The 15,116-nt window shown below is 45.1% G+C and overlaps 1 protein-coding gene across 2 annotated transcripts in view; it reads left to right on the top strand.

Annotated features, from left to right (window-relative positions):
* LOC126981302 (serine/threonine-protein phosphatase 6 regulatory ankyrin repeat subunit C-like) overlaps positions 1 to 15,116 on the top strand; it is a 120,228-nt gene that overhangs the window by 86,263 nt on the left and 18,849 nt on the right. For both annotated transcript variants that reach the window (XM_050832232.1, XM_050832231.1), the window contains exons 4-5: positions 1,533 to 1,649; positions 10,249 to 10,452. In XM_050832232.1, the coding sequence (XP_050688189.1) occupies positions 1,533 to 1,649; positions 10,249 to 10,452 (321 nt within the window). The remainder of the gene's footprint in view (positions 1 to 1,532; positions 1,650 to 10,248; positions 10,453 to 15,116) is intronic.

The raw sequence follows: 15,116 nt of genomic DNA, 5'->3' as shown, positions 1-15,116 counted from the left end.
ATATATATATATATCGAGTGTGATGAAGGCGGCGTGAGTGTTGGCGTTGACGCGTGGCTCTGCTTGCCCTCCTCTCCCCTCCCGGCGCCGACACACGGGCACAGTCCGGCACCTGAGGACCCTCTTCCTCTTTTGCAGCAGAACTAACAACTTTTGTACATAATTTTGTGTTTTGTTTTCCTTTGGAGGCTCAGCCCTCGCCACGTAGACGTTTTGGCATCCTAGATCTTATTTTTCAACGATCCACCTGGCGAGACTTTTGCGGAATAGTGGGCCGATTTTTTCTTGAGTGTTTTGCAGCAGCGGCGCCGATGTTTTGGCAGCGAAAACCTTTTTGTCGGGTGTGAAGGAGACCACAGCCTTCCCACACCTGCTGTTTTTGCTGTGTGTAAGCAGGTGTTTTTTTCACCTGACTTATATAACCGCATAGTTTTCTTACTTGTTTTCATGCTGTATAGATGTGATGCTCAACTTTTCAGCAAGTGTACAGCAAGGCTGTGCATAATGACCACTAACACCTACAGTATAACCTAGGTGTGTGTGTGTGTGTGTGTGTGTGTGTGTGTGTGTGTGTGTGTGTGTGTGTGTGTGTGTGTGTGTGTGTGTGTGTGTGTGTGTGTGTGTGTGTGTGTGTGTGTGTGTGTGCTCATGCTTGTGGTACCCCCATGTGTTCCCACGCACACCGCCCTGCATGCTCTCTGTGTGTGCTAGACCAACGCGCTTCACCGTGTGCCATAATCACGTGGTTTTGTTTTCAGCCTCGGCGGGATGGCGTGGCTGGGGTCAGGGCAGGACGCTCAGTTTGGGTCAGAGGTCAAAGTCGTTTGTCAAGTCATAATTTAGGCTTCAGTGTCCCCGTGACCTCAGCCATCCCATAAATGCCGTATTTAAAAGTATAAATTTTCTTGATGTAATTATTAATCAAGTCCATAAGCTTTGTACTTAATACTCACTAAATTAAATGTATTAAAATTAAACCATTTGTCATAAAACAACGTAACACATGCAGCTACAGTTTTGAAGTAAATCAGGTCCAGAATAATTCCTTGGGAGTATTTCACTTAACGTAAACACCCACCAGTCGAGGGACTCCTAGCTAGGCCGTGGCAGGGCCAGGGAAGGAGCGTGGCAGGAGGGAGGAGGCAGGCCACGGCAGCTCCTCGGGCCACCTACCTTTGGGGGTCCATGACAGAGTTGGACTTGGGATTGTCTTTCCATTTTGGATGTATTTTTGGCGAGGCTCATTGAACGCATCATGGCTGCATAAAAAAACGAGACTGTGTGGGAAAACATCATCAAAATAATGTCATATTCTACTAATAATTTGAGTATGAATTCCACAACTAAAGGCAAAGAACATGATCCATATCAGATAGGACATGGACTGGGAATTTTTTGCGATGTGACTATTTTTTTCACCATTTTTCCACGAAGGCTAAATACTACAAAATGTCTCTTCTAAGTCTTGTAGCCCCTGACTCCCTCCCCACCCACTCCTTCACCTGCTTGATCCCGCACCTGTGTCGTTGCAGTCCCGCGAACAGACGGCGGCGCACCTGGTGGCCAACCGCAGCACTGGGGCGGCGGTGGCACTCATCAAGACGGTCCTTATGCACGCCAAGCAGGACCTCAGACTCACCAAGGACAACGTGAGTATAGAGGACCTTGGTTTCATCTTGTTGTGGTTCTGGTTTTGGTTCGATTTCAGTTCTCGTCTCCCTGGCTCATGGTTGTTGCTGATACTGATGCTATTGATACTACTACTACTACTACTATCACTACTACTATTACTACTATTACTACTACTATTACTACTATTACTACTACTACTACTGCTGCTGCTGCTACTTACCTCTGCTCGCCTCTGCTTCTTTTTGTTCTTCTTGTTCTTGTTTTCTTTCAGTCTTTAAACTCCTCTCCCTGACTCCTGCTGTATATATTTTTTTTTTTTTAGTGTTCTTGATGTTGTCATTGTTGCTGCTTCTACTTTCTTCTTCTTCCTCTTCTTCTTCCTTCTTTTTCTTTTTGTTATTGACCTTCTTGTTCTTCGTCTTTTTCTTCTTTTCTTCTTCCTCTTCTTCTTCTTTTGCTTTTTCTTCTTCTTCTTCTTCTTCTTCTTCTTCTTCTTCTTCTTCTTCTTCTTCTTCTTCTTCTTTTCCTTTTCTTCTCTCTCCTCTTCGCGGGCAAGGTTTAATCCACAATGTTGAACGCTGTCACCTCCAAGACAGCAGTATGGGAATGACGGCTATCTCTCAGACGGAAGTGTTCTGTATCAATTTCGACTACGTAAATTTTCCCGTGGAGCACGTTCTAATTAGGGGCTGCTTTAATAAGGCTGCTTCCGAGGGCTTCTGGCTTCTGCAACGCTAGCCAGGGAGAACGTAGATCCGTGGGTGTATGGCCTCGGGGACACTCGGGAGGGTATTAATGGCTCCTTCAGGCAATAACGTTTCTCTAGTGTGTGTTCACCACCGAATATAATGATCCTCCTCCTCCTCCTCCTCCTCCTCCTCCTCCTCCTCCTCCTCCTCCTCATACTCGTCCTCTTCCACATCTTCCTCTTCATCGTCCTCTCCTCCTCCTCCTCCTCCTCCTGCTGTCCTCCATCTTCCACCTTTGATTAGATAGTTAGTGTAGCTTGTCACAAACAGCCTCGTAAGGACCATCATGTCTGCTGTTGTTTGTTATTCCTTTGTGTTCCTCCTCCTCCTACTCCTCCTCCTCCTCCTTCTCATACTCGTCCTCTTCAACGTCCTCCTCTTCATTGTCCTCCTCCTCCTCCTCCTCCTGCCCCTCCCATCACTACCACCACACATCTCATATTCCACCCGTGTCACTATACCCTCTTCCCCCCAACCCCCCCAACCCCCCCAACGCCCCCGCCCGACGCCACACCCTTCATTACAGCCCACACACAAGGCGCAGCTCTCCGCCCATCACCATTCAGCTCACGCACCCCATCTCCGTCATTAGAGCCTTTCTTTATGGGTTTTTTCATGCCCCGGCTGTCGTGTGTCCCCGTGCCTTCCTTTCAGCATTGGGGTTAGCCGTAACGTGACCCCGCCCCTCCGTCTCCCCTACACAACCCGTATATAGCTCACACTTAGCATGCCTCCACTTCAAGAACCATTCCTTACGTTTATTTGGTGTTTCTGTCCCTCCGTTGTATGTTATTTTTTTCTCTCACGTGAAATTTAGCTATCCTCATTTGCCTCTATTTGTTGTTGTTGTTGTTGTTCCTCAGACACACATCCCTTCTTGTAGCTAACACTTTGCATTCCTCCATATCCAGCGCCTTACCGACGTTTTGTTTTGTTTTTTCTATCCGTTTTACGCTATTTATTTTCCTTACATGAAGTTTATCTATCCTCAATTGCCTCCACATATTTTCTTTTGACACACACACGCACACGCACACACACACACACACACACACACACACACACACACACACACACACACACACACACACACACACACACACACACACACACACACACACACACACACACACACACACACACACACACACACACAATTCTTTCCATTCATCTCTTCCCTCCTCTTCAACTGGTGGCGTTTCCTTGTTCCACACGCCGAATTAAGCTTTTGCCCGTTATTTTAAGAGTTGGATGTGTATGACCAGAGGCAGTGGGTGGGTAGATATTTAAGAAGAAAAATTAATAGAATATAAATTGGTGGTTAAAGAAATCTATATCTATATTTGTCTAATTATATCTCTTCATATATCTATCTACCTCCCTATAACTATCTCTACATCTATTTTTTTGTATATAGGTGAATGTCTGTAAATTGAATTATGTAAAAATGCATTATACGTTTTTATATCTTTTTACAGAAATTAATCATAAAGCGATTGGACACATAAAAATAACTTAGTTTCCGGCTCAAAAACATTGGCATCACGGCAAACAAATGATCGGGCACGTGAAGCGCATATTAACACAAAAAAAAAGGAAACAACAATATAAAAAAATCCCGCTACAATAAAAAAAAGCCCGCTAACTATAAAAAAAGCCCGCTACAATAAAAAAAAACCGCTAACTATAAAAAAAGCCCGCTAACTATAAAAAAAAGCCCGCTACAATATAAAAAAGCCCGCTACAATATAAAAAAGCCCGCTAACTATAAAAAAAAGCCCGCTACAATAAAAAAAAGCCCGCTATAATATAAAAAAGCCCGCTAACTATAAAAAAAGCCCGCTAACTATAAAAAAAGCCCGCTACAATAAAAAAAAGCCCGCTATAATATAAAAAAGCCCGCTAACTATAAAAAAAGCCCGCTATCTATAAAAAAAAAGCCCGCTACAATAAAAAAAGCCCGCTATCTATAAAAAAAAGCCCGCTATCTATAAAAAAAAAGCCCGCTACAATAAAAAAAGCCCGCTAACTATAAAAAAAGCCCGCTACAATAAAAAAGCCCGCTACAATATAAAAAAGCCCGCTAACTATAAAAAAAGCCCGCTACAATATAAAAAAGCCCGCTAACTATAAAAAAAGCCCGCTACAATATAAAAAAGCCCGCTAACTATAAAAAAAAAGCCCGCTACAATATAAAAAAAATCCCGCAAACTATAAAAAAAAGCCCGCTGTATGTATAGTTATAGCTGTATGTATAGTATGTATAGTCAAGTACAAAATACTTACTTTACAGACAAGATCGCGTAATTTTGGTCGGTCAGTTCATCATAATTATTGGAATCCATCACATGATAATATGCTTTAAATATCACCGCACATATTAACGTAATCGTAATTAGTCAAACTGTTAATTTCATGCCTGTTTTCGTCTAATGATATTGGGTGTATGACCACAGCAGCCGTGCGTGTTATCCATAGAGTAGCAGATTATAACCGGTTACACAACAATACAATGATTTTAATAAGTATTGCGTCACTGTAGATTCACTCTCTAAATTAGAATTAAAAATGAGCTCTGGGGGGGCAGTATGAGCCAGGCGAGATGGCACCACTATAAACACTTGCCTGCGCCAAAAGGGCCTGGAGCCACCAATACAGCTTACCGGTGCCTTAGGCGAGCCGTAAAAAAAGAAAAAGAAAAAGAATTATCTAAAACCGACAGCAGTTTCCGGCTCCAACAACAACCCTGCCTCCTCGTGTGCACAGAAATGAAAGCTTCCCTCGTCCACGCGTGCACGAGGGACACAGGACGCGAAGAATGCGACATGCCCTTACGCACGATTCACTGTTAGCCAAATACCACAGTTTTCTCTTATAGACGATTCTCTCTCTCTCTCTCTCTCTCTCTCTCTCTCTCTCTCTCTCTCTCTCTCTCTCTCTCTCTCTCTCTCTCTCTCTCTCTCTCTCTCTCTCTCTCTCTCTCTCTCTCTCTCTCTCTCTCTCTCTCTCTCTCTCTCTCTCTCTCTCTCTCTCTCTCTCTCTCTCTCTCTCTCTAAAAAAAACATTAAAACATCGATAAAACTCAATTCGTGGTCGTAAGATAACACGATTTTTTTCCCTTGTGAACAGAAAACGTGATGTGAACTTAGTCATTATTCCTATCAACTTGTCACAGAGTTCCACACACACACACACACACACACACACACACACACACACACACACACACACACACACACGCACGCAGCATACCCACCCACCTGCCTCTGGGCTCAAGTGGCTGGTGTAATTAGAGCAATATTCACTCTCACGCCAGCAACCAACTCTTGAAGCCCTCGTGACCCTGACCACCCTGCGACCTACTTATGATGACGGTAAATTATCCACCTGCCTGATCCACCCCCACCCCTCCACCTCCACCACCTTCAGTCCTCCTTCCTTGCCCTCCCTCCTTGACCCCCTCCTTCCATCCTCTCCTCCCTCCCACCCTCCGTAATGTCAAGTAAAGTGGACACGTATTCCGAACGGCGTCTCAGGTTATGAACTACGCGCCAACTGAGAAGGAAGGGGGAAGGGAAATAGAAGGAAGAGGAAAGAAATGGTTAGGAAAAAAAGAAAGGGAACAGGAAAAAATAGGAAGTTGAGGAGAAATGGGAGGTGAAAGGAAAGGGGAAGCAAGGAAAGGAGGAGAAAGGAGAGAGTAGAGATGGAATTGTGAAAAGGGAAGAAGTATGTAGAAGGAAAAGGTGAGGGAGAAAGGAGGAAAGGAGAGAGGGGATACAGAAGGAGGTGGAAGCAAGGAAGGAGTAGAGGAAGGAAGAAGGGAATGAGACGGAGCAGAAAAAGTGGAATTTAAAAGATGGAAGCAGAAATGAAATATAAAAGAAGGGAAGGAAGGAAAAGGAAGAGGCGTCAAGAAGGAAAGGAGGGAGTGGAGGATGGAAGGTTATGGAAGGAAAAAGGAAAGAAGAAAGGAAAGATTAAAGCAAGGAAGAAATGAAAGAGTAAAAAGGCGGGAAAAGGAGAAGATGGAAATAAAGGAAAAGTAAAGGAAACGATGAGAAAAGAGAAGAAGGAAAATCAAGTGAAAAAAAGTGGAAAAACGATGAATAGGGTTAAGAAGGGAAGTGGAGGTGATTATGAGGAAAGGGAAAAATGAGTGGAAGAGAGGAAAAGGAGTGGATGAAAAGCTGAAGAAAGGGAAGGAGAGGGAAGTGGAGGTTAGGAAAAAAAGTGGAAGAAACGAAGAGGAAAAATAAAGGAGAATGGAGAGTTGAGTGGAAGAGTGGAAAAGGAGTGGATGAAAAGCTGAAGAAGGGGAAGGAAAGGGAAGTGGAGGTTAGGAAAAAAAGTGGAAGAAACGAAGAGGAAAAATAAAGGAGAAGAAAGAAAGAAGTGGAATGGAGAAAAGGGAGTGGAGGAAAAGTTGAAGAGAGGAAAAGGAGAGGAAAGTAGAGGCTTGGAAAGAGAGATTGGAAGAAACAGTGAAAAAAATAAAGTCGATGGAGGAGAAAGGAAGGAAGGAAGAAATAGTAGAGAAAAAAAAAGAGTAAAGCAAAACTAACAAAGAATTATGATAAAGAGGAAAAGAAAGGAAGATAAATAACGAAGAAAGGGGATGATGGGAAAGGGAGGAAAGAGGAGGAAGAAGAATTACATAAAGGAAAGGAAGTAGATTAAAAGGAGGAGGAAGAGGAGGAGGAGGTTGTGGTGGACAGGAAAAAGAAGGAAAATCAGATTCTTCTTCTTCTTCTTCTTCTTCTTCTTCTTCTTTTTCTTCCTCGTTTACTGTCCATATTTTCCCTTATGGAGTTGGACGGGTCGATGAAGGCGTTGTTGTCGTTCGTCTTGGTTTGAAACGAGACATTTTCCTGCTTCGGACGCCCTTCCTTTAATTGCTCTCCTTACTTCTCCACCCTGTAAATTGTTCCCTGCCTCCCTTCCTTCCTCAACGTCCCTGTCTGCTTTTCTCCCCTCTCCCCCCCTGAAAGTGATCCCTGCCTCCCTTCCTTCCTCTTGTGTCCTTACCTGGTTAACCCTTTGCTGTCCTACCTCCCTCTTTCTCTCCCTGTACCTCTCTGGCCCAAACTTTTAAGCGCATCGGGGTCCCAGTTCGACTACTTCCCAAGGCCACAGGGAAGATTAACCGGGTATACATGGGTCCATCGTTCACTAGAGCATCGCAAAATAGTCCTTGAAAACCCCAGCAACTTTTACGAGAGGCTTTTCCAACAGGCGAACTGAGACACCGATATGTTTAGAATTACTGGTTTCTGTCTCCTCTCCCTTTGTCCTCCTTGTCCCACCTCCTCGGAAAGTCAGCTGAGGGCCTGGAAGAGAGAATGGAGGGGAAGGGAGGGATATGGAAGGAACTGGAAGCAAGGAAAGAGTTAAGGATGAGGGAGGGAAGGAGAGAGTAGAGGGAGATGGGAGAATATAAGTAGATGATGAAAGGAAGGATGGAAGGAAGGCTAGACAATGGAGAAAAAGGATGATGGGAAATGGGAGCAATGGAGAAGAGGATGAGAAGTAATGGAAATAAAAAGAGAGAAGGAAAGGGAGGATGAGGAAGAAGAAGAAGAAGAAGAAGACGTGAGTGAGTGAAGTCAGAAGGACAAACGAACACACACACACACACACACAGAGAGAGAGAGAGAGAGAGAGAGAGAGAGAGAGAGAGAGAGTATGACCTTCGTATGTCTGTGTAATGAAGAGGAAGAGGGAGTGTTAATGGCTGGTGCTGGTGGTGTGGTGGTGGGGTGTCGTGCGAGGGGGAATCGAACTGTATTTCTCTTCTATTTTTGGAGGACTGGCTGACTGGCTGGTGGTGTTGTGTTGTGGCTTGCTGGCTTGGTTATTTTGTCGCTGTTGTTGTTGTTGGTGGTGGTGGTGGTGGTGGTGGTGGTGGTGGTGGTGGTGGTGGTGGTGGTGGTTCCTTTCTTTATGCTGATGTGGGGTCCTACTTTTTATCCCTTTCCTTCTTGTTCTTCTTCTTGTTCTTATTTTTTCTTCCTTTTCTTATTTTCTTTTTCGTCTTTTTCTTCTTCTTCCTCTTCCTCTTCTTCTTCTTCGTCGTCGTCTCCTTCGTTCTCTTCGTCGTTGTCTTCTTCTTTTTCTTTATCTTATTTTTCTTCTTCATTTTCTCCCTCCTCCTCCTCCTCCACCCCCACCTCTCTTCCTCCTCCTCATCATCCCTCTAGTGCTGCCGCCTTACCACAATTTCTCTTATTTAACTAAACTCACGTGAAAATTCCGATGACAAGGTCGAAGGCAGCAGCGTGAGTGTTCTTTGTGTGCCGCGAGCTCCCAGGGGCCCCGCGGCATGCAGTGTGGGGAGAGGAGGCCCTTCAGACGCCCACGGGATTGACCCAAAAGCCCGGAATTGGTTCAGGGCACGTGAGGGACAGGAATGCCTGGCGCCGTGATGGATGAGGCTGAACCCTTAAGTCAGCGTTACCCAGCGATCAGTAACTGTGACTCTTGTGTGCGTTGCCTACTCAGCCCATGATGCCCGTGACCTAAAAACGAATGGGTCACGTACTGGCTGAAAGAGGTCTGACCCACATTGCCCAAGCGTTGACATGGTCCGTGTGGCCTTGGTGGAGAAACTAGCAGAAGCGACTTTTGAAATTACCTGAAAGCCCACCGTGATACCTCCATTTTCTCGCCTCTTAATCCACTTCAGCCTAAAGAGATAGATTGTTGTCATGGGATTGTTTTGAAAGTTAAGTCAAAATGTGTGGAAGCGATATGAATAGCAGGTTAGATAAGTTCATGGATAGTGAGGTTGGGTGGAGTTTTTATGCTTACAGGAGCTGGCTCGTACAGGACTGCCCGCCTCTTGAAACTCCTTATGTTCTTATACTCTAATGTTTTCTTTAGTGCCTCACATCTGCCTGGCTTGTGTTTTTGAGGAGTTGTCTTTCTGCTGGTGTCTGCTATCATACGGCAGTTGATTTCCTTCTCTCTTCCATCGCTCCTCGTGTATATTCTCATCACCTCAAGTTAGTACAATGGCATGTTATTTTATTTTTTGTTTTAAATCGCGACTCACTCCCCAGCTGCGTCATGCGAGTCGTCGGTAAAAACACTGCAGGAGCTGTGTTAGTCTCTTCCTCCCTCTTTCGTTTTCTTTAACTTTTCTTCTTTTTTTCTCGTGTTGTTACCTTCCATCATGATCCGAATCGTTCCCATCATCCTCACTATCGCTTCGATTCATCATTCATAAATCAGCGTCCTTTTTCGAACATTTGTTTAATTAGTCATGCACTTGATTTCCTTTTCCCGAAGTCTTTACCTCTCTGTCTCGCTCCTTCCCCCGCCCTGCCTCACGCCCTCCTCCTCTCCCCGCCTCGCGCTGGAAGTAATCAGAGGCCGAGGTGTATCACTCCCTCGGGAACGGTTGCCTTCACGCATCACTCCTAGGCGGGCGAGACGCCGACAAAGTCCAGTGCCACTGCCACGCCCCCCCACCGTCACGTCCAGCAGTGCCTGAAGGTCTGCTGACCTTCAGGCCTCGTTCTTTGAAACAGGTGGCCGACGGTTCCACTTTGTGCAGGGGAGGCTCATCGGCACGAAAGCGAGGCGCATAATGAGAGATCGTCGCTGAGGGATGACGTATGATTGTACGGTACAGGCGACAGACCGAGAGCAAAGCGATTTGATGAATAAAAATATCCAGCAACACGCCCTGCCACCAAAAGGACGCAGAGGGAGAAGCCGAAAAACATGTAGTCCCAGACTTTTCCTGTCCTGATGCTGCCATCCTGAAAGAGTTTTGTTTTACTTATCTCTCTTGGTAGACACAGTCACGTAGAAGTTCTAAACGTTCGTAGGATGTCTTTTTAACTGTTTCCGTTTGTTGCAGCGCGGCGACATCCCGCTGTTCCTGGCCGTGGACGCGAGCCATCAGGGGCTGGTGCGGGAGCTGGTCTTCCACCACGGCCCCGAGCAGGTGAAGTCGGTGCGCGCCAACACCAGGGACACGGTGCTGCACGTGGCCTGCAGGAAGAAAGACACGGACATGGTCAAGGTCCTCGTGGATGCCGGGGCCAGCACGGACGCCCAAAATGTAAGTCACTCATGTATGGCACAAAAAAATGATGGTGGCAATACTAATATTTCTGTTGTTGCTATTGTTCATGTTATTATTTGTAGTAGTAGTAGTAGTAGTAGTAGTAGTAGTAGTAGTAGCGGCAATAATAGTGATGATAATGAAAAAATAAATGTAGATGAAGGAAAAGACGAAGAAGAGGACGAAGAAGAACAATATATAATAATAGTATATGATAATAGCGATACTGTATAGTACCCAGCAGCAGCAGCAGCAGCAGCAGCAGCATGACACAACACAAAAACACAACACACAATCTTCACCTCGAGAATCGCAATCCGCTATAATTGTTGCAGGGCGCCATTGATCCCCCCGCCGCCTCCTTGCATGCTCCCAAGAGGGTAAAAATTTGAGTCATTTAGCTGGTGCCCCCCTCTCCCCCACGGCTTCGTGATGATGGTGGGGGAGGAAGGGGGGCGTCAATGCAGGTGTAAAATGTTGTACCGCGAAGGAAGGGTCACAGGGCGCGGCAGGTTAATCCATGCCCCTGATTCCTTAGTTAAAATAAACGCTTGATATATATGCATTAAGGAGGCCAGATAGGAGAGCCGCATTAGTTCGACCTGTAAAAAGACGGGGCAGTAATAAAAGTAGGGAGTTTACGCTATAGCTTCGAGTGACGGCGGTGCCCATCTCCGCCCTGCTGGCCCTTTGAACACATTTAATCTACCTGAGTGAAACCATTTTAGAGAGTCCGTTGAGGCGTTGGCTTCCGCGGGTCCTTTCCTCATTCTGCTCTGCCACACAGCCCCAACACCTGTCCCTTCCTCTCATATGCTAGCTACAGGTAACACATGAGAGGAAAAAAACAGGTATTGGAACTGTGTGGCAGAGCAGAGGGGAGGAAAGGACCCGCGGGAGCCAACGCCTCAAAGGAATCGCTAAGATGGTTTCACTGTAGGGTTAGTGTTACATCCGGGTTACCACAAGAGCGATGTAGAGGTATTCATAATAACATAACAGGAGGCGGTGTGGGTGAATGACAGGGCTTTGCTGAGCGACCACACAGACATTAGGAGCAGGAAGAACACGGAACATCCAAGACGGAATTTTGAAAAGCATAAATAACCCGGCAGAAAACCCAGAAAAAAGCAGTTGTAGGCGTGATGTGCGTGGGAAAGTTAGACAGTGCATGGGAGAAGCAATCTTGAGGAGTCTAGATGATGCGTCGAGATCCACTGGTGGACATCAATGAAAACTTGGCAATTTGTGTTTCCTTCTATAAACTTGCATAAAAGCCGGAATGGAGCACAGGCAGGCAGGCGTGTTGCATGTGGGAAGATTAACCCGGTAGCAGCGACGGGCCAAATTTGTGGCTTTACCGTGTACCAGCGATGGGCCAAATTTCTGCCATGATATAAACCTCCCAAAATAGATGATGCATAAACTGATCACACATGCGTTGATATATATTGTGAAATGGTTTGCGTGAGTGATGATTCTTTCTCATTATTTTACTTAGAGGGGCCTTTAACCTAACCTAACCTAAGTAACATGACCCCCGCAGCTACCGGGTTAAGCAGTGAGAGGTGCCATCTTAAGGCCGCCACTGTTTTGTGAAAGGTGGCACAGATGAGAACTTTGCAATACGGGTTTTCATCTATAAACTCTGTGTAAATCGCAATGGATGTCAGAAGTTCCCGAATATTAAGGCTTTATTTTTAAACATGTCGGCGCCCAAAATCACGTATTCAACAAGGCTTTCATAAGAGTTTGAGTCATTTCCTTGGGTAGTCTTATGACCCTGGTGGTAGTTTGACCCTTCTTCGGTACCGTGAGGAGGAAGCGTCTGAGAGAGAGAGAGAGAGAGAGAGAGAGAGAGAGAGAGAGAGAGAGAGAGAGAGAGAGAGAGAGAGAGAGAGAGAGAGAGAGAGAGAGAGAGAGAGAGAGAGAGAGAGAGAGAGAGAGAGAGAGAGAGAGAGAGAGAGAGAGAGAGAGAGAGAGAGAGAGAGAGCATCAGTAAAACGTGTCAAAATTGATCTAATGTGAAGTGAGACGAGGAAGTGGATGAACAAGCGAAAACGTTTGAACATCTTAAAAACGTTAGGCCTGACTGTGTGTTTACTATTTTTTTTGGCGAGTGTGTTACCTCGTGAAAATATCTTGAAAGTAACGCAGAAAATAATGTAGAAATAACACACGCGAAGGCCAGTAACTCACAGTGAAACCAGCCACTTAACTCAAAAGACACCGATTTGGGAACGTTTCTGGGGTTGTTAGGAGTAAAATAGTGGCATTTATACGGTCAATTAATACATTATCATCATTCTGTAAAGTTAACGTATTCGGTAGCTAATGCCATAATCACTTTGGACTCGTGTGAGGGCCGAGCTGGGGGGGGGGGGAGGGATTTGGGGAACGCGGGATAAACAAACACATGACAAAAAGAAAGACAACAGAAACAAGTGAATTAAACTGACCTAAATATCCAAATTGTGTCGCTGTGTGTGGGGGGTGGACGTGTGTGTGTGTGTGTGTGAGAGAGAGAGAGAGAGAGAGAGAGAGAGAGAGAGAGAGAATAAGAAAAAAAAGAAAAAAAGAAAAGAAGTCTAATACTTTCACTAATTAACCTTACAAATTATCTTTTTTTATAGCAGAGGAGACAGTTCAAAGGCGTAAAAAAATAGAAAACAATAATGAAAAAAAAAAGCCCGCTACTCACTCCTCCTGAATAGAGTACAAAATTGCCGTTAAAAATCTCCTACCTGGCAAAATCCCACCGAAAGTCTTGTCATAAAATGCGTGTTCCTGGCCGCCGAAATGTTTGAGAAGATGACCCATGCTGTTTACGGTGATTTTACGCTCGATTACCGCGGGATAAACTGTGAAAAATATGTGTTGGGTCCTGGGTGTGGCTGCCCGTCCAGTTTCTCTTTTATCATAACCTTGTATTTTCAAAGGTCTCGGCTCCATAACCCCGTATTCTTAAAGGTCTCGGCTCCATAACCCCGTATTCTTAAAGGTCTCGGCTCCATAACCCCGTATTCTTAAAGGTCTCGGCTCCATAACCCCGTATTCTTAAAGGTCTCGGCTCCATAACCCCGTATTCTTAAAGGTCTCGGCTCCATAACCCCGTATTCTTAAAGGTCTCGGCTCCATAACCCCGTATTCTTAAACGTCTCGGCTCCATAACCCCGTATTCTTAAACGTCTCGGCTCCATAACCCCGTATTCTTAAAGGTCTCGGCTCCATAACCCCGTATTCTTAAAGGTCTCGGCTCCATAACCCCGTATTCTTAAAGGTCTCGGCTCCATAACCCCGTATTCTTAAAGGTCTCGGCTCCATAACCCCGTATTCTTAAAGGTCTCGGCTCCATAACCCCGTATTCTTAAAGGTCTCGGCTCCATAACCCCGTATTCTTAAAGGTCTCGGCTCCATAACCCCGTATTCTTAAAGGTCTCGGCTCCATAACCCCGTATTCTTAAAGGTCTCGGCTCCATAACCCCGTACTCTTAAAGGTCTCGGCTCCATAACCCCGTATTCTTAAAGGTCTCGGCTCCATAACCCCGTACTCTTAAAGGTCTCGGCTCCATAACCCCGTATTCTTAAAGGTCTCCGCTCCATAACCCCGTATTCATAAAGGTCTCGGCTCCATAACCCCGTATTGCTAAAAGTCTCGGCTCTTCGGTTCGCCTGTCTGAAAAGCCCCCTCCGTAGAAGTAGCTGGGATCTTCATGGAGTGTTTTGTGATCCCCGTGATAGTTTTACCCGACTTAGGCACCTCGAACGGGAGAACACTCTTGACAACCCAGTTAATCTTCTTGTGAACGAGAAAACATCTATGAAACCCGGTTAATCTTCTCTGTGAACGGGAAAACATCTATGAAAACCAGTTAATCTTCTCAGTGAACGGGAAAACATCTATGAAAACCGGTTAATCTTCTCAGTGAACGGGAAAACATCTATGAAAACCGGTTAATCTTCTCAGTGAACGGGAAAACATCTATGGAAACCGGTTAATCTTCTCTGTGAACGGGAAAACATCTATGAAAACCGGTTAATCTTCTCAGTGAACGGGAAAACATCTATGAAAACCGGTTAATCTTCTCTGTGAACGGGAAAACATCTATGAAAACCGGTTAATCTTCTCAGTGAACGGGAAAACATCTATGAAAACCGGTTGATCTTCTCAGTGAACGGGAAAACATCTATGAAAACCGGTTAATCTTCTCAGTGAACGGAAAACATATATGAAAACCGGTTAATCTTCTCTGTGAACGGGAAAACATCTATGAAAACCGGTTAATCTTCTCTGTGAACGGGAAAACATCTATGAAAACCGGTTAATCTTCTCAGTGAACGGGAAAACATCTATGAAAACCGGTTAATCTTCTCAGTGAACGGGAAAACATCTATGAAAACCGGTTAATCTTCTCTGTGAACGGGAAAACATCTATGAAAACCGGTTAATCTTCTCAGTGAACGGGAAAACATCTATGAAAACCGGTTAATCTTCTCTGTGAACGGGAAAACATCTATGAAAACCGGTTAATCTTCTCAGTGAACGGGAAAACATCTATGAAAACCGGTTAATCTTCTCTGTGAACGGGAAAACATCTATGAAAACCGGTTAATCTTCTCTGTGAACGGGAAAACATCTATGAAAACCGGTTAATCTTCTC

This window comes from Eriocheir sinensis, chromosome 47 (genome assembly GCF_024679095.1).
Source record: "Eriocheir sinensis breed Jianghai 21 chromosome 47, ASM2467909v1, whole genome shotgun sequence".
NCBI classification, from domain to species: domain Eukaryota; kingdom Metazoa; phylum Arthropoda; class Malacostraca; order Decapoda; family Varunidae; genus Eriocheir; species Eriocheir sinensis.
This window is presented reverse-complemented; position numbering and strand designations above follow the sequence as displayed.